Genomic DNA, 18,047 nt, shown 5'->3' on the forward strand with positions numbered 1-18,047 from the left:
CCTGTGCCGCTGTCAGGCCTTCGGGAACCGTTCGCTACCTTCTTGGGAGTCTGGCCTCCTCTCCCAGCCAGGCCACGGCCCGTGTGCCAGACGTCACCATCGCCAATGCCCCGCAGGGCTCCAAGGACACTCTGGGGGTGCCGTAAACCCTCATGGCCCCTTTCCGCTCCCGTCATGCATTGGTGACAATGACTTTGCTCCGGAACATTCTGGGAACCGCCAAAGCGGGGGCTGGAGGGTGGGTGAGGCCTCCGTCCTCGCCGTGTGTCGTGACTGCATGCGCGGATCCGCCTCAGGAGTTCGGCTCAAGGAAGGGGCTTCACGGCGTCACACCCCGGAGGAGGAAGGCCTAGCCCTGCAGCTGCGGACAGTGTCCCGCTGGGCTGGGGGCTCCGCGGCTCCTTCCTGAGGGCGTCCTCTAAGAAGCGGCTCTTCGGGCTCCACCACCGCGACTGCTCATCGGGTCGCTGGTTCGTTCGGGACAGGGACAGCGGAAGCCCGCGGGCCTAAGCCAGTACCCTGCCTTACGTGTGTGCCACGCAGAAGGCTCCGGGCCCAGGCCGCTGGCCCCAGCCCCCGAGTCGTGCGGCCTGGGCGTCCACGCCCAGACACTGCCCACGGCCCCCGTGCGGCTGGGCCCCTCCTGAGGCCTCCCCCCAGCCCCGGGGCGTGGGTAGCAGGCCCAGGAAGGACTCGCTGCCCCAGCTCTGCCCCACCCTCCCTCCTGACTGCCGGCTGCCTCGACCTCCCCTCTCTCCCCGCGCCCACCGACGCTCACGGGATACACGCCTCTTCTCGCTGCCCGACCCTACACGGCGCCAGACAACACCAGCGGGCAGAGTTGGCAGTGAGCTAAAGAGAGGCAAGGAGACGTGGTCGGGAGACCAAAGGGAGGGGGGGACAGCCAGAACGGGGGGGGGGGCTGTCCCTGCCGGAAGGAGCTGAAAGCCGTGGACGCTCTCTGGATCTCCCATCTACCGATACTTTGAGCCTCTTCTCTTTGCTAACGGTTGCTCTTCCACATCGCCCTGGCCTCCCTCAGGGAGAGCCCAGAGGGAGGAGAGCCCAGAGGGAGGAGAGCCCAGAGGGAAAAGGGAGGGAAAAAGCCCAGAAGGGTCTCAGATTCAACAGCCAGCGATAGGGCGCCTGGGGGGCTCAGTCAGTTGGGCGGCCGACTTCGGCTCAGGTTGTGATCTCACAGCTTGTGGGTTCGAGCCCCGTGTCGGGCTCTGTGCTGACAGCTCAGAGCCTGGAGGTGCTTCACATTCTGTGTGTTCCTCTCTCTGTACCTCCTTGCTCACACACTCTCTCTCTCAAATAATAAACAAACACTAAAAAAAAAAAATTTTCTTTTAGAGAGCCGGCGTGTGAGGGGCATATCCAGGCGAGGTGTGTCATCCCAGCAGCGGCCGGGTGCACCCATGGGTAAGCAGCGGGAACTGCATGTAGGAGCACAGTGGATGAGCGGGTGGGAGCACGGATGGATGTGTAGGTGGGAGCACAAGCAGATGTGTAGGTGGGAGTAAGGGGGATGAGCGGGTTGGAGCACGAGTGGATGAGTGGGTGGGTGTGCAGGTGGATGTGTAGGTAGATGAGCAGGTGGGAGCACAGTGGATGAGCAGGTGGGAGCACAGGTGGATGAGCAGGTGGGAGCACAGGTGGATGCATAGGTGGACATTTGTCTTGGGCTCTCGCTGAGGGAGTCTCGCCTCAGTGGCACCCCAGGTGAGCCGTGAGATGCTGTGAGAAGGGTGGCCTTACCTTACGAGAAGCATGCTTTTCTGAGCTCTCCAGGTCTCCGTCCAGGAGGGGCATGGCAAAGGAACTCAGGTCCTAGGATGGAAAGAGAGCCTGTGGTCAATGGAGTGGCCCTCGGGTGCCCATCCGGCCTCGTCCAGGGGCCTCGCTGACTATATGTGCATCGCCGCCCCTTCCTAGGTCCTGCGTAAATACGGACCACCAGGGAGGGCTGTGGATGCAAGCAGAGACGAAGGAGGGATGACATCATGCCAGCTCCCTCCAAGATCCTGACCGTGCTCACATTCCCTTCTGGAAGAGAAGGCCGCTGCCCCCCACCCCCCCAGGGAAGGGGTGAGGAGAAGAGGCCGCGGCTAGCAGCAGGAGGGAAAGCGCCCCAGGATGAGAACAGCAGTGGAGGGCAGGACTCTCGGCGCCCTGGGGGAAGGCTGATGGACAGGACTTCATCTCAGGACCCAGAACGTGGGGCTCGAGGAAGGCATCCAGGATGCGTGTCTTCCTAGAGAGATGCCGGGGCCTTGTGGCGGGGACAGCCGGGCTGTCAGCCGGGGCACAGCGATCGGGGCAGCCGGGTGGGACAGAGGGGCGGTGTGGACCCACACTCGGCATCCCTCCACTCTCAGCTCTGCTCCTCCCTCCCCGGGTCTCACCTGGTGAACGCCGCCACACACCCTGGAAAGAAGCCCCACGTGGGAAGTCCAGCAGGAGAACTTGCCTGCGTCCTTAACCTCTCTTTTTTCCTTTTTTATCGTGGTAACAAACACGTAACGGAACTCACTATCTTAACCATTATGCGTGTACAGCTTAGGAGCGTTAAGGACATTCACACTGGGCAGCCATCATCACCATCCCCCAGAACGTTTTCATCTTACAAAATGGAAACTCTGTCCCCGTGACACAACTCCCCATCCCTTCCCCCAGTGCCTGGCACCCAGCACCCTACATGCTGTCTCTATGAATCGGACAAGCCAGTACCTCACATAGGTGCAGTCATGCAGTATTTGCCTTTTTTGGGGACTAGATTCTTTCAGTTAGCATAATGCACATTATAGCCTATGTCAAAGCTTCTTTCCTTTGAAAAGTGAGTAATAGGGGCACCTGGGTGGCTCAGTCCATTGAGCGTCTGCCTCTTGATTTCAGCTCAGATTGTGATCTCGAGGTCGCAGGATCGATCCCCACATCCGACTCTGCACTGACAGTGAGATACTCTCTCTCCCTCTCTGCCCCTCCCCCTGCTCATGTGCATGCACCCTCCCTCTCTCTCTCAAAATAAATAAATAAACATTAAAAACGTGAATAATATTCCATTGTAAGGGTGGACTGCATTTTGCTTATCTGCTCAACCATCAATGGACTTTTGGGTGGCTTCTACCTCGTAGCTATTGTGAATGGGGCTGCTGTGAACGTGGGTGTTGAATGATGTCCGCCTCCCCCAAATCCATAGGCTGGAGTTCTGACTCCCAGAACCTCAGAACGTGACTGTATTTGGAGACAGGTCTTTAAAGTGGTCATTAAGTTAAAATGAGGTCATATGGGCGGACCCTGTCCTTATTAAGAAGAGGAGAGTAAGACACAGACACAGACACAGAAAGAAGACCTTAAGAAGACACAGACAGAAGACGGCCATCCACGAGTCAAGAAGAGAGGTTTCAGAAGACCCCAATCCTGCCGACTCTTCGATCTGGGACTTCTAGCTTCCAGAACTGCAAGAAAATAAGGCCACCCCATTCTGCAGTCCTTTGTTATGGCAGCCCCAGCAGAAGAACAAGATAGGTATACAACTATCTCCTTGAGGGCCTGCTTTCAATTCTTTTGGGTAAATAACCAGAAGTGGAATGTCCGGATCACATGTTCTATTTTCAACACTCCCGAGGAACCGCCATACTGTTCTCCACACAGCTGCCCCACTTTCCAAGTCCCACCAACACTGTACGAGTGTTCCAATTTCTCCACATCCTCGCCAACACTTGCTGTCTTCTCTTTTGTTTGTTTTGTTTTGTTTTTGTACTAGCCATCTTACAGGTATGCGATGGTATCCCACTGTGGTTTGGATTGGAGTTTCCCTAATGATCGGTCATGTTGAGTATCTTCTCAGCTGCTTTTGGTCATTGGTATATCTTCTTTGGAAAAATGTCTGTTCAAGAAGTCCTTTGACCATTTACTAACCAGGCTGTTTGTTGTTGAGTTGGTAGGAGTTCTTTAGGTATTCTGGACCCTACCTTTCTGTCAGATACATGACCTGCACATATTTTCTCCCAGTTGCCTTTTCACTCTGGTGATTGTGTCCTTGGATGTACCTTTGTGGCCTGTGATTTGGGTGTCATCCTTAAGACTTCATTGCCAAATCCAATGTCAAGAGGCTCTTCCCCTGTGTTGTCTTCTAAGGCTTTTCTAGCTGTAGCTATTACATTTAGATCTGTGATCTGTTCTGAGTCAGATTTCCTCCATGGTATAAGGTGAAGACCCATCGTCACTGCTTCCCATGTGCATATGCAGGTTTCCAGCACCCTGCATCGGAAAGACTGCTTTTGGGGCGCCTGGGTGGCTCAGCTCCTTGATTTCAGCTCAGGTCACGATCTCACGGTTTGTGAGATGGAGTCCTGCGTCTTAGGATTCTCCCTCTCCCTCTCTCGCTGCCCCTCCCCCTCTCATAGTCTCTGTCTATTAAAATTAATAAACAAAAAAATGAAAGAGAGGCACCTGGGTGGCTCAGTCAGTTGAGCGTCTGACTTCAGCTCAGGTCATGATCTCATGGTTCATGAGTTCGAGCCCCGCACCGGGCTCTCTGCTGTCAGCACAGAGCCCGTGTTGGACCCTCTGGCCCCCCCACCCCGCCCCACACCTCTGCCCCTGTCCCGCTTGCGTGCGCGCTCTCTCTCTCACTCAGAAATAAATAACATTAAAAAATGAAAGGAGAGACAGTCTTTTCCTACTGAATGGTGTTGGCACTCTTGTTGTACATCAGTTTGGCCATGGATGTGAGGGTTTATTTAGGACTTTCTATCCTATTCCACTGGGCGGTATGTCTGTCTTCAGGCTGGTACCATGTTGTTTTAATGACTGCAATTTGTAGTAAGTTTTGAAATCAATAACTATGAAACATCTTACTTTGTTGTTTGCTTAAAATATTTTTTAAAAAAATCCATTCATTTTTGAGAGAGAAGGAGAGAGACAGCACGAGCAGAGGAGGGGGAGAGAGAGAGGGAGACAGAGAATCTGAAGCAGGCTCCAGGCTCTGAGCTGTCAGCACGGAGTCCTACGTGGGGCTTGAACCCACAAACCGTAATATCATGTCCTCAGCCGAAGTCGGCGCTTAACCGACTGAGCCACTCAGGCGCCCTGTTTTTTTTTTTTTTTTTTTTTTAAGTTGTTTTGATGACTCAGGGTTGCTTGAATTTCCATTCAAATCCATTTAGGATAGATTTTTCTATTTCTCCAATCAAAGGTGCCATTGGAACTTTGGCAGGTTGGTGCTGAATCTGTAGGTCACTTTGGGTGACAATGTTGAGTTTACCAACCCGCGTACATGAGCTACCTCTCCACGCGTTTGTGTCTTTCTCTAATTTTGCTCAGTGATGTTGCATCGCTTCCTGTGTACCCAGGCTTCCTCGTGGCCCAGTCTGTTCCACCACCCTTCTGGCTGCTGGGGTCTAGGTCTGCACCCTCCCCTCCAGCTCTGTCTCAGGCCGCCTAATCGTCTCAGGCCTCCGAGACCTTCAGCCCCACCCCCTCAGGCCATGTCCGAACCTCTGTCATGGCCGCTCTTCCCCACCCCAAGAGAACAACCCTACTTCACTTTAGTCCCTCCAGGATAGCGCCGGCCTCTGGCACAGAGCTGGCCCAGGGCCGTGCACGAGTGGCCAGTGCTGGCTGTCACTGTCATTCTCCAAATGCTCCCAGCTCTCTACCCGCTCTGGGCTTTGCTGGTCTTCCCTCCCCCACCGTCCATTCCTGGTTCACAGGGCGAACTCCTACATGTCCTGCAAAGCCCAATTCACATGTCGTCTCTGGCGGGGACCCACCCTCGGGCAGAATTAATTCTTCTCTTATCTGTGTCCCCACAGTACCTTAGAGAAACGTTTGTTACAGGACTTGGCGTGCCGTGTTCAGATCGTTTATGAGCCGATTTCTCTAACTAGGCTTGGAATTCATCCGGGGACAAGGGAAAGCTATTCCTCCTCTCCGCCCTGCGTGTGCCTGGGTCACAGCAGGCGCACGGCAGTGTTGGGATCAGCACCTCCTCCCACGGGCAGCTGGCGGGGGGCTGCGCATCGGTGCGGAGGAGAAGGCCCCACGCGGCTGCAGTTCCCTGGGAAGTGAGGAGGAACAAGGTGGGGGGTGCTTATCTCCCGTTTTAATGAGTACATTCCTCTCCGGTTTCAAACAATCATTACCCTCCAACATTTGTGCAGCATAGCAGTCTCCACACGCAAAAGCCTTCTCACAAATACTCATTCGTTCCTTACGCATCCATCTAGCAACCGGTGGTTAAATGACTCATGTTAGGACAGTCTTGGAGGAGGAGAGACCAGAATGCTAGTCTGGCTCCTATTGCGGGTGGCTTGTGGCCACGGGTGGCCGTCAGGAGGGGCCGCAGCCAGTCCCCCACCCCTATTTCTGACCAGTGTGAGCTCACGAAACCCCAAGTCATCTGACCACGGCAGTGCGTCTGCTCGGTCAAGCATCCCTATAGGGAAGTCCCTTGGCATGAGTGGCGGGCTTTGCCGGAAGGTTCCTCCGCCCCACATTCCACAATGCTAATCTTGGCTCTCATCTCTCAGAGCTCACCAAGAAACGGCCCACACCTTGGAGACTAGGTATGGGAAAATCTCTAACTGCAGCGGTGGCCACACGACTATTAGCTGGTGAAATAACTGAGGCCTGGCCTCTGAACTCAGCTGACATTCCAGAAGGCCCAGGCTCCTGGAACGTACTCTGTTCACGGTATTTCTAGATTTTCAATTCCCACCAGAGTTTCAAGCTCTCCTCGCTGATCTATCGTCTCCTCACCATCCCCGAACCTCCTTTTCCCGTGTGGCAGCTAGGCAGGCCGTCCCTGGTGCCGGGTGGGCACTTTGCTGGGCCATGTCGAGTTGCTAGGAGACATTTGAGACCTGCTTGCTGCCGAGAGACTCTGGGATTGTCATCAGCAGCACATGCTGTATCTTAGGCCTTGTCCACCTCTGGAGAGGAGTATCAGGCTCTTTGGGGAAAGCCATTTTCAGGATTTGGGCGGATACGCTCGCCGGTCAGGAAAGCATAAGGACAAAAGACCAAAGCCCCAAGTTTGAGGAAATTCCTGAGATGTGAGCTGACCTTACAAGTAGCTCATTTAAGGGCATCCGGGCAGCTCAGTCAGTTAAGTGTTTGACTGCAGCTCCGATCATGATCTCGTGGTTCATGGGTTCAAGCCTGGCTTGTGCTCTGTGCTGACAGATCCTCTGCCCCCCTCTCTCTCTCTGCCCCTCCCCTGCTCGCACTCTCTCTCAGAAATAAATAACCATTTAAAAAAAAAGCAGCTCATTTAACTCCCACGGCCCCATCCCTACCCCTCTTCAGAAATTCAGGCAAAAGCCAATATTCTACCACAAAAAAGTTATCAGCAATAGACCTGTCATTAATCTGCCCCATAGCCTGTCTCTGTTAAATCTTTCTTGGGTCCTTTGAGCAGCCCATACACATACAAAAGGCAAGTGATATCATCCCAGTCTATAGATGAAGATACCGAGGGTCAGAGAGGTTAAGCCACTTGCCAGACAACCAGACTGTATTGATCACGCCCTACAGCCCAGGGCCACACCCTCTTGCTCAGAGCGCTCTCTGTTCAATCCCGCCACCTCCTTGAAGCCTCAGCTCCATTAAAAAACACCAACTTCGTATCAGAGGCTGGGAAGATGGAGAGCTCTTCCTTGCAAAATGAGTAACCTTGGCATGGGTATAACCCCGGGGGAGAGGCAGGCTGAGCAAGGCTTTGTGCAGTTCAGCGATTCATCCCCAAGGCAGCTCATCATGCTTTCTCTTTAAAGCCTGCTCTTAATTAAAAGTAATTCACGCCGCTGCCGCCAAGAACGGCATCCCACCACCAAATGCCATCACTCCACGTTCTGGCGTGCCTACATTTTGTGTAGTTTGGGGTCTTATTCACAGCTCCCTCAGGTCCTCGCCACCCATCCTGGACTCCAGAAGATAATGGACTTTACACTGTACCCAACCCACTGATTTGTGAATCCCTGATGGACAGGGGCTGTTTTACTCAAGCTTGAGCCCCGAGAGCAGGTGAGAGGTGAGTGCATATCGATCAGACGTGGTTCTGACCTTTCGGTATTTCCAATGCTTCGTCTTACAAGACTCCTTTGTTGACGCAGCTGGGATACCCCAGGAACAGGCCTGACGAAGGCACACATACAGGACAAACAGAAAGGCTGCCAATGTCAGGGGCCCACAGTCTGCACCTGAGGGCCCACCAGGGGTTTTAAATATCAGGGTCACAATAGAACATTCCTGTGCAATTAGCAGCGGGCTGGTTCCTACTGAGGAAGGAACACATCCAGGATGGTTTCCATTCTCCGCTCCCGCTGAGCAGACCTGAGCACACGGGGCACCAGTGACATCTGGAGCTGCCCTGGGCTCGGGAACGGCTGACGGTGGGCCCTATCCAGGAACAGCCGGGTCTCACATCCCCCCGCACACAAGAACACGACCCGTGCACAAGGAAGGAGCCAGGAGGCTGAGTTCCAGCCCCAGGTCTACGGTTTACCGTCGGGGCAGGGGGTGGGGAGGAATGTCTCAGGCACGTCTGCATTCAGTTTCTCATCTTTCAAGTAAGAGGGCTTAACTAGATAATTCCAGAAGACGCCTTTTAGCTCCCATGGTCTGGGTGTTTATCTTGCAACGGAATGTCATCCTGGGATCAGGACCCCGTAAAGAAGTAAAATGCACCCTCTCCCCTTCCACGATTAGTCCCCAAAATAATTTTCTTCTACTCTCGGGCTTCTAAGTCATCCCCACTGCTTTTGAAGCTCTGGGTTTGGGAGCAGAGTGTCCATGAACATGGGCTGCACCTGTGGAGGGGGGAGGGCACGTCCCTGTTGATGCCTCAGAGATGAGGCGGTTATGGGCCAGCCATACTTCTTTCTATCTTGACGTGACTTTACTCTGCTTCCGAAGCGCCAACCCTCTGCTTATTCCATTGGTTTCTGAGGCCCCTCAATCTAAGCACCTGGTCATCGGCACAAATGCCAGGTGCATCCTCGTGGACGTTTGGCGGGATTCCAGGAAAGCCGTGAGCAGCGTGCTCGGAATCACTGGTCTTTGGTCACCCAGGTCCCACGTGGAGCGTCCCTGCCTTCCCGTGTCCCTGACCCTCCCCCCACCCCCCGTCCCCATCACGCCAAGGGCTGCTGCTCTCGTGATTTAGCCTCGTCTGTATCTGATCTGCTGCAGCTTGAAGTCCACCCCTTGCGGTGTGGGCCTTGGCAAGCACCTCAGGCGGGAGGCACAAACGAGGTGTCTCCAGATGGCCTGGGTGAGCGCCATCCCTCAAAGCCGCCCAACGGGCAGTTCTTGGTACCAATGTGGGGGGTGGTGACCAGAGCCACGGTCAATTGGAGCCTTTGAAAAACATTCACGTTATATAACCACTCTCAGAAAAATAAGGAACAAACCCTGAATCGCTGGAACTCGGTAACAGGGGAAGGAGAGGGGCCAAATTAGGGAAAGCCTAAACTTAACTCTCGGAGAAGTTCCAGAACTCTTGCTTTTCCACAGAGGGCATCGTGGTTGCTGACTGCTGTCTGAGAGACTTCCTGATGTAAAAAAGAAAAGAAAACCACTCTTTCCCCCTCCTGTAGCCACCCTGCCTGCCCCATGCCCCCCACCTGGGGGTCCCGACTGATTCGACAGCTGGCTCAGGCCCCCCCGCCAGCTGCCCTGGGCCTCCGTGCCAAGGAAAGTACTTTGACCGCTGCACAGGGCTGGCCCTTCTCCAAAAAAAGAAGCCCTGGGCCCCGGGAGGGGCGGAAGGAGGGCAGCCTGACCCTGCCCTGTGCCGAGGAAGCACTCTGTCCCACTGCTGTTCCCAGGTCCCCGCCCGGTGGCTTCGCTAGCTCGACAGCAGCCCCGGACGGTAAACCATTTTCTCTCCAGAACTCCCCCTCCTTTTAGCCTCCAGGAGCCTCAGGTCTTCACTCTGGAAGGTGAGGCTGGAGCACCTCACGTATCCCAGGGTCTTGGGGGAGGGGGGCTCTGGCCGGGGACACACCTGTCCTCACCAGTCGAGGCCGGAGATGGCACAGGGTGTCACCAGGACACCGCCCTGAGTCCCGGGTCAACTGTCAACCTGGAAAGCGCAGGTGGTCTGTCACGCTGCACTCAACCCCGGCCTGACCTCCACTGCACAGGTGCCGCAGACATCGTCTGTGCATCCTTGTAAGCAGGGAGTAGGCTCGGTGCCCTCCCCACGCCGAAGGTCGGGGGATCGACACTTCGTGCGCAGGTGAGCAGGCTCGTGAGCAGGCTTTGCTCGACTATCGATACACGGAGGCTTGCAGGGTCCCCGCGGGCTCCTGGCTTTATAGCTGAGGGAGCTGCGCAGAGGGGGCAGCGGCTGGTGCTCTGGGAGGGGACTTGTGCTCTGGAAGGCGTGAGGGCGTCTGGCCCACATTCCCAGGGCCCCTCCCTGCCCCTCCTCACTCGGGCCCCCAGAGGGCCCCCTGAGAAGCACATGTTCCGGGCCAGGTGGAGCCCAGCCTCTGCTACCCACCGAGGATTAGGAGCCAGAATCAATCCGGTTCCTTGCTTTCTCCAAGCCCCCAGTTCCCTCCTGGAAGAAGGGAGAGGGAGGGCGGGTGGGTAGGCGAGGAGGGCAGCAAGGGGCCAGGAAGGCGGAGGAGACACTGTGAGGAGGAAGGCTGGGGTCTGTGGCAGCCACCCCCTGCCCCCCGCTCCCTGGGGGCTACCAACAGGGGCCATCTGGGTTGCAGGTTGCTGCCTCAATCCAGAACAATCCGTATCTCCACAGGTGGTATTTCCGGCCCAAGCCAGGTGCTGAGAGGTGGGAGACGTCACAGAGGGGGGAGCCGTGGGCTCAGTCCACAAAGTGCCATCACAGAATCAGCGATGGATAATTTTATTATCACTTGGCCAGGCCAGAGGCTCCGGTGGCCTAATCAAGCACCAGCATAGGTGCTGCTGCTGGAGGTACTTGTAGAGGAACATCTAGGGTCGTGACTTCGTAAAGGAGATTACCCTCCCCGAAGTGGGTGGGTTTACCCCAATCAGATGAAGACCTTAGAGCAAAACCAGGTTTCCAGGGCGCCTTGGGGGGCTCAGTCCATTAAGCGTCCGACTCTTGATTTCGGCTCAGGTCATGATCTCACGGTCATGGGATTGAGCCCCATGCTGGGCTCTGCGCAGACAGCACCGCACCTGCTTGGGAGTCTCTCCCTCTCTCTGCCCCTCCCTTACTTGCATGCACCCATGTGCCCTCTCTCTCTTTCACTCTCTTTCAAAACAAAAACAAACCCTGAGCTTTTCAAAATTAGAAAGATTTCTGCCCCAGGACGTCAGCACCAGCTCCTAACTGAACTCCCCACCCTTTGGATTTAGGACTCAGCAGCTCCACCAATGTGTGAGCTAAGTCCTTAAAACAAAACCCTTCGGGGGCACCTGGGTGGCTCAGTAGGTTAAGCGTCCAACTTCGGCTCAGGTCATGATCTCACAGTTCGTGGGTTTGAGCCCCATGTCGGGCTCTGTGCTGACAGCCAGCTCAGAGCCTGGAGCCTGTTTCAGATTCTGTGTCTCCCTCTCTCTCTGACCCTCCCCTGCTCATGCTGTCTCTCTCTTTCTCTCAGAAATAAATAAAACACTTTAAAAAACAAACAAACAAACCCTTCGTGTATTTGTGTGTGTGTGTGTGTGTATGTGTTTGTTATGTATTATGTACACCTAATGTATTCATTTGTGACCATTTATATTAAGGGCATATAGCACAGATGTGTGTATTAAGGGAATATTACACACCCTCATGATATACACAGTATCATTAAATATTAGTTAATTACACATAACATTCACACTAACATACAGGCACTAATGATGTGCACAGGATGCAGATCTCACTCTCCTCTTGCTTCTGTGTCCTGGGAGCCACGACCCACCCAGAGTCCTGGACCTCAGCAGGAGGGCGCCCACCTTGGGTGGGGGGTCCAGGCAGCGGTGGAGGGGCTCTCAGCTCCCCCCCCCGGAAGGAGAGGGGGGCCCACTCGGTCGCAGGGGGGCTCTGGACACACAGCTGAGCCTTCACTTTGCCAAGGGGCACACGAGACCACCCCCCGCCCCCAAAGAAAACAGCTGGACAGAGGACAGAGGCGGACAGGAAAGGCTTCCCATCCCAGCAGAATTGAGTGGAAAAACAGGAAACAGCCCAACAGGCGTATTTTTACCGTCCCGAAAGAACCCGTGTCACACGTGAAGGGGACTCCAGACTCAGAGAAGCCCCACCGTCACAGTATGGCCTCATCTCTAGAGAGCAGTCGCTCTCTCATCACGAGCTGGGTGATCGTCGTGCGAATTTCCCCCGGGCGCCCGCTCGCGCTGCCCTCCTCCCTCCCACACGGGCAATCCGTTGACAGCAAGGGCCCCGCGTTGTTCACCTGAGTGACTCGTTCTTCCTCAGTGCCAGGCACACAGCAAGACTCAAATGAGGGTTCGGTCCTTCCCCGAAACGGAACTGATATGGAAAAGGTGCTCATAAACTCATTCAGCCTGAGGTATAAACGACTTACGACAGCTCAGAGTGCGGGAGACACCGAGATCTAGTGAAAAGGAAAGGATGCTCTACTGGGCTCCCTGGATGGCTGCGGACTTCCCAAGGCGAGAGCAGACTGGACACATGAGCCGTCTGTGACAGGAGGGACAGCCCTTCTTTCCCAGCGCTGTTTTCAGCTCTGACATTTTACTATTTTACTGAGACAAGTCTTAAGATAGGGTTTGAAAAGACCCAGTGTGGGTTTCTGGAGGGGGTTGACTGACTCACAAATAAAATGCCAAACCGCCAGCCGAGACTGTCTATCCTTGGCGTTGAACCCTCCGTGGGGGACATGTACTGCCTGGCCAGCCAAGGGACCGTAATTATGCGGCTCCCACACTCTAATGTCCCCTTCATGAAGAAAAAAACCAACCCCCAGGGAGCGTGGAGGTGTCGCTGGGTGCATCCCACAGACCCAAATGGCCCTCCGTCACGCCCGAGCCCCTCACCCTGCCTGGCCCCCTCCAGCCGGCAGCACTTGGCACCACGGGGAACCTTAGGTGGCTCTGGTCCACGCTCAAAGGCAAACTGCTAGCGCGTCACTGTAAATTTGAGTAGAACTGGGCACCCAGGGAACATTTTTATAAGGTCACAGTGCTGCTGGCTGGGTTGGAGACACGCCCTATGCAGGAGCATCTGGTGCAAGTGTCAGGGCTCAGAGAGACCTCATTTCTGCTCCCATCCACCTCCCCAGCGAGGCTCCGGGGCTCCGGCTCTGCCCAGGAGCTGAGCTGATACCCACAGGGCTTCCCGGCTCAGAATTTTCAGAGTAGCAATTGCCCATAGTTATAACACTGTGTATCAAATGATTCTTCCCCCTTCCTGCAGGTACCCAAGGATTTCTTCTCCATCCTTGCTTGCTGAGCCGCCCACCTGCTCCCCAGCCAGCAGGGTACAGACTGAAAAATACAAGGAGTTCAGAGTCAAAAAGAATTCAAGGGCTTCCGTACTCGGCGTGATGGAGGGGGCTGCTGTCATTTGTCCCTCCCTGGGTGAGTTGGTTGTTCCAGGAGCATCTGGAGCTATTCGTTTTTTCTTTTTAAATTTTTAAAAATGTTTATCTATTTTTGAGAGAGAGCAAGAACAAGAGCTTGCACGAGTGCGCGAGGGGCAGAGAGACAGAGACACAGAATCCAAAGCAGGCTCCAGGTTTTGAGCGGTCAGCACAGAGCCCGACGTGGGCTTGAACTCACAAACTGAGATCAAGGACCTGAGCCAAAGTCAGCCGTTTAACCGACTGAGCCACCCAGGCACCCCCTGGCCACCATTAGTTTTCAAACAAATAGTCCAAACCCATCAGTGGATCATAAAATCAGCTTAGTGGATTATTCAAGTGCAAAAGCATGAGTTAGAAGGGCACCTGGGTGGCTGAGTCCGTTAAGCGTCTGACTTCAGCTCAGCTCATGATCTCACGGTTTGTGGGTTCAAGCCCTGTGTCGGGCTCTGCGCTGACAGCTCGGAGCCTGGAGCCTGCTTGGGATTCTGTGTCTCTCCCTCTCTCTCTGCCCCTCCCCTGCTCACACGCTGTCTCTCTCTCAAAAATAGAATAAACATTAAAGAACATTTTTTAATGTGAACTAGAACACTTACTGGTGCATTTCATTGTTTCATAAACTTTGATCACACACATACAGACCTAAAATAAAATGCACATCTTGTCAGAGCCTTCTGACCTCTCTTTGTCTTTTGCACCCAGAAATATGCACGGAGGAAAGAGACCAAGAACCACGCCTTTTTACTGTCATGGAGGTGGGCCTTCCTTCCCTCGGGCCCCTTTATCCAACCCCGTGCGTCCCTCCCCCGGCCCCTACTCTGACCCACACGGGCTTGCCTCCTGCCACCACTGGACCCGGTACAGGAATTATGCCCTTGGGGCGCCCCCCCACTGAGACCCCCTCAGAGTGGTCTCTGTCAGCACCCGTACCCACGGGGCCCAGGCTGCGCACCCCCTGGCCTCCCCACACCTAAATCTGGGGGAATCATGCAGTGAGAGCATGTTACAGTTGGAAAAGTTCTCAGAAATCTTCCAAATCAATCAATCCCCTTCTGTCCCGGGGGGAGTAACGGACGCCCAGAGACGTCTGACTCAAAGCCGCATCGCACAGTCACGGACCGAATCCTGGTACCACAACCTCTAGCAACTTTCTCTCACACTACGCTCTTTCTAGTGGATTGTGACTTTCTAGCATCAGTTTCTATTTCACAAGACGACAACAAAACTATCTTACAGGGTGCCGGTGCGACGCAAGCCTGGGGCGCGGGCCTGGCTGTCCCGGGCACATGGTGAATGTCAGTGGTGACCTCTGCACGCGGCCGTTTCCAATGCTGGCATTTCTGCATCTGCCCTCCTCCCGCGCCAAAGCTCCTGCTTCAGACTGCCCTCCTTTGTCGTTCATCAGCTTTGTGTCAAGTTGTTACTTCCTGGAATCCTCCGCAGCTGTGTCATGGCCATCAGGGTGAGCAGCCGCTCCAAGAACTTTCTGGAACCACAGAAACCTCGGTGACCCGCCGACTGAAGGCTGGTGGGTCCTGCGCACAGCGGGCGGGAGCTGGTACCTGCCTGCTCCCCCCTCCTTCCAGGGCCGCGCCCCGCAGCTCCGCGCAGGAAATCAGCTCTTCTCAGGTGGAAGAGGACTGCTCTGGGAGCACGTTGCACCCTTGTCAGAGCTCGCGACCACTAAGGGGTCCAGGGACCCCATCTGGGCCAGAGGCGCCTACGGGGCAGGTTAATGACACTCAAAACGGCCAAGGGTCTAGCTCTTTTTAAAATGTAGTTTTTGGTCCCATTTACTAATTTGGCTCTTGCTGTTTAAAAAAAAAAAAAAAAGGCAGCTGGGGCGCCTGGGTGGTTCAGTCCGTTGAGCATCCGACTTCGGTTCAGGTCACGATCTCATAGTTCATGGGTTTGAGCCCCACGTCAGGCTCTGTGCTGACAGCTCGGAGCCTGGAGCCTGCTTCAGATTCTGGGTCTCTCTCTCTCTCTCTCTCTGCCCTTCCCCCCACTCAAAAATAAATAAAAACATTAAAACTATTTTTTAAAAGCTGCTGAACTGGGCCTATGACCCTTCTGTGAGAGGCCCCGACCCACTGCAACTACTGGAAACGTGCTTCCCATCTCTGGCCCTCGGTTTCCCCACGGGAGAGGAGGTGTGCAGGCTCGAACTCCAGAGACCCTACAAGGGCCCCCAAGCCCCCGGCTCTGCTCTAGGCCCTCCCCTTGCCCAGCCCTGTGACGGACACGCTCCTTCTACACACCTGGGTGGTGCTGCCGCCGCCTGGCCTGGGGTTCGGCTCCAGAGGCACCATGTCAAACACAGAGAAGTGAGAGCCAGCGTGGGGTCGGGGGACGAAGCAGAGGCAGAGCCCCCGGCATTTTTAGGGCCTACGGCTCCGGCTGCCACCATCGTGATGGATACGTGTCACTGTCTGCTTGTCCAGACCCACAGAACGTACCCCACCACGAGCGAACTCAAGGGCAACTATGGGCTTCAGTTCATAACAATGTATTCATAAAGGGCTCATCAACTGTAACCAAAGTACGTCACACTAATGCAAGTAAATAACGGGGGATCCGGGAGTGGAGGTGGTGGGTGAGAAGTCTCTGTACTTTCTGGACGTCTGTTCTGTAAATCTAGAACTGCTCGACATCGGTCTATTAATGAAAAAAAAAAAAGCAGTCGTGAGAAATGGCTAGAGATGGCTTCAATGTCATGGCTGATCATCATCTGTCACACTGGGCTAGGCCACCCACCCCCTGTCTTTTGTAATGGAAAACAGAAGGGAGCCTGCAATCTGGCCGAGGGGCCTGCCCGCAGCTCCCGGAGAGGCCCGTATGTCCCTCCACTAGGGGACAGGAGCCGGGGCGCGGTCACCTCACCCCATGTCCAGGGCTCTGAGGACTTCTAGGAGGCAGGGGAGCCTGTGCAGGTGCCCAGACTCCGGGTCCTAAGCCAAGGCGGATCTTGCCTCAGGCCTCCAGCAGATAAGATAAATGAGGAGATACGGGGATTAGGCAACAAGAGGGCCAGAAAGTTCTGAGAACCCAGGTCCCCCTCTGTTAGGCCAAGCTGGCCAGTGTGGACCCAGGGGTGAGGGCTCGGGCCTTGCTGTTCCCGATGGAACGCGGTGCCAGCCAGAGTCCCCAGGCAGACTCAGAGTGTGTGGAGCGGACGGATAAATCCTGGCACCAGGCTGGAGACCCAGGGGCGCCCAGAAACTCACGGTTCCTGGCCGGGGCCTCCGGGCCACACCACAGGGCTCACGAATCCAAACAAGGAACTTGCTAGGTTTTTTTGTGTTTTGTTTCTCGCTGCCAACAAGCCCATTCTGTTCTGGAGGGGCTTGTTATATAAGTAGGGGAGGGAAGAAAAATGCTGGACCCGAGGCCAAAGTCACCAGAATAGCAGAAACTTCTAGATCAGCTGCTGCCACAGCAGGGAGTCAGGTAAACACCAGGGTTGTTTGTGGCTTTGCCTTTTCAAGGAAGGAAAAAGAGCCTGCTCTTCCTATCCTGAGAATTGGGCTAGAAGCCATCATCTCTTCGGAGGACCCGGTCACTGAGATGTCCCTGGATGCGGCCCGTGTCCCCAGGCCACCTGCGCCTCCCTGGGGGCCAGCACGGGGCTCAGAAGTATGTCCTAAACACGTCCTCTGTGTTTCTTATCTACTTCCTGCTAGAGCTATTGGGACCTTTATTTCTCGATGAAAAAGCACAAGGGATTCCGCACCAGGTCGTGCCGGGATGTTCCAAAGGCCAGGGGACCCCTTGGGACTGTCTGCCCCTCAGCAAGGCCAGCCGCTTGTCTGCACTTGTGGTCACTGTCCTGGAAGCCTCCGGACGGTGAATCTCTGCCCGTTGTATCTACGAGACCCTGGGGGCACCTCCCTCTGCTTGCAAAGCACAGGCCTTCCCGCCCCAGGTCCTTGAGCCCAGAGTGCGTGAACTTTGACCTTCCAGGACCACCGTGGGCACGATCGGGGAGTTCAGCACATCCTTGGGGAGGTCGGCAGAGCAGAAGGGGAAACCCCACAGGCAGAGGGGAAGCCAGAGCTACGGGGGCCGCTCCCTGCCACTCACTGTCCGTCCACACTGCCCCATTTTCATGGTTTAAAGGACGGGATTAGAAGGTGTAGGCCACTTCTACCTGGTCTGTCTGTGTGCCTGGCCTGGAGAACAGAATAATGCTGAACGAGAGCCTTGCTGGCTGGCACCTCCAGGGCCCCAGGGTCCCTCCTGCCTGGGGGAGAAGTTCCCATGCCCCTTGCCTGGCATTCAGGGCACCCAGGATACAGGTAACGGCCCTACACGCCGTCGCCGGAACCTTATTACATACAAATGGTTTTTTTTCATACATCACAATTTTATTTGGGGGATGGGTACACATTTGTCTAACCTAGGCCAGGCTCAGATAACTGAAGAGCCTTTATAAAATTAGTTTATACTGTCTCGATCCCAGGCGTGCTGCAAACACCGCCTGGAGCA

At 55.1% G+C, this 18,047-nt stretch overlaps 1 protein-coding gene across 1 annotated transcript in view; it reads right to left on the reverse strand.

The window, feature by feature from the left end:
* PRKAG2 (protein kinase AMP-activated non-catalytic subunit gamma 2) overlaps window positions 1-18,047 on the reverse strand; it is a 261,692-nt gene that overhangs the window by 192,412 nt on the left and 51,233 nt on the right. Inside the window, exon 2 of the mRNA XM_039230753.1 lies at window positions 1,762-1,833. Coding sequence (XP_039086684.1) covers window positions 1,762-1,833 — 72 coding nt within the window. The remainder of the gene's footprint in view (window positions 1-1,761; window positions 1,834-18,047) is intronic.

The sequence above is a fragment of the Hyaena hyaena genome, unplaced genomic scaffold (genome assembly GCF_003009895.1).
Source record: "Hyaena hyaena isolate Hyena2069 unplaced genomic scaffold, ASM300989v1 scaffold_50, whole genome shotgun sequence".
Taxonomy (NCBI): Eukaryota; Metazoa; Chordata; class Mammalia; order Carnivora; family Hyaenidae; genus Hyaena; species Hyaena hyaena.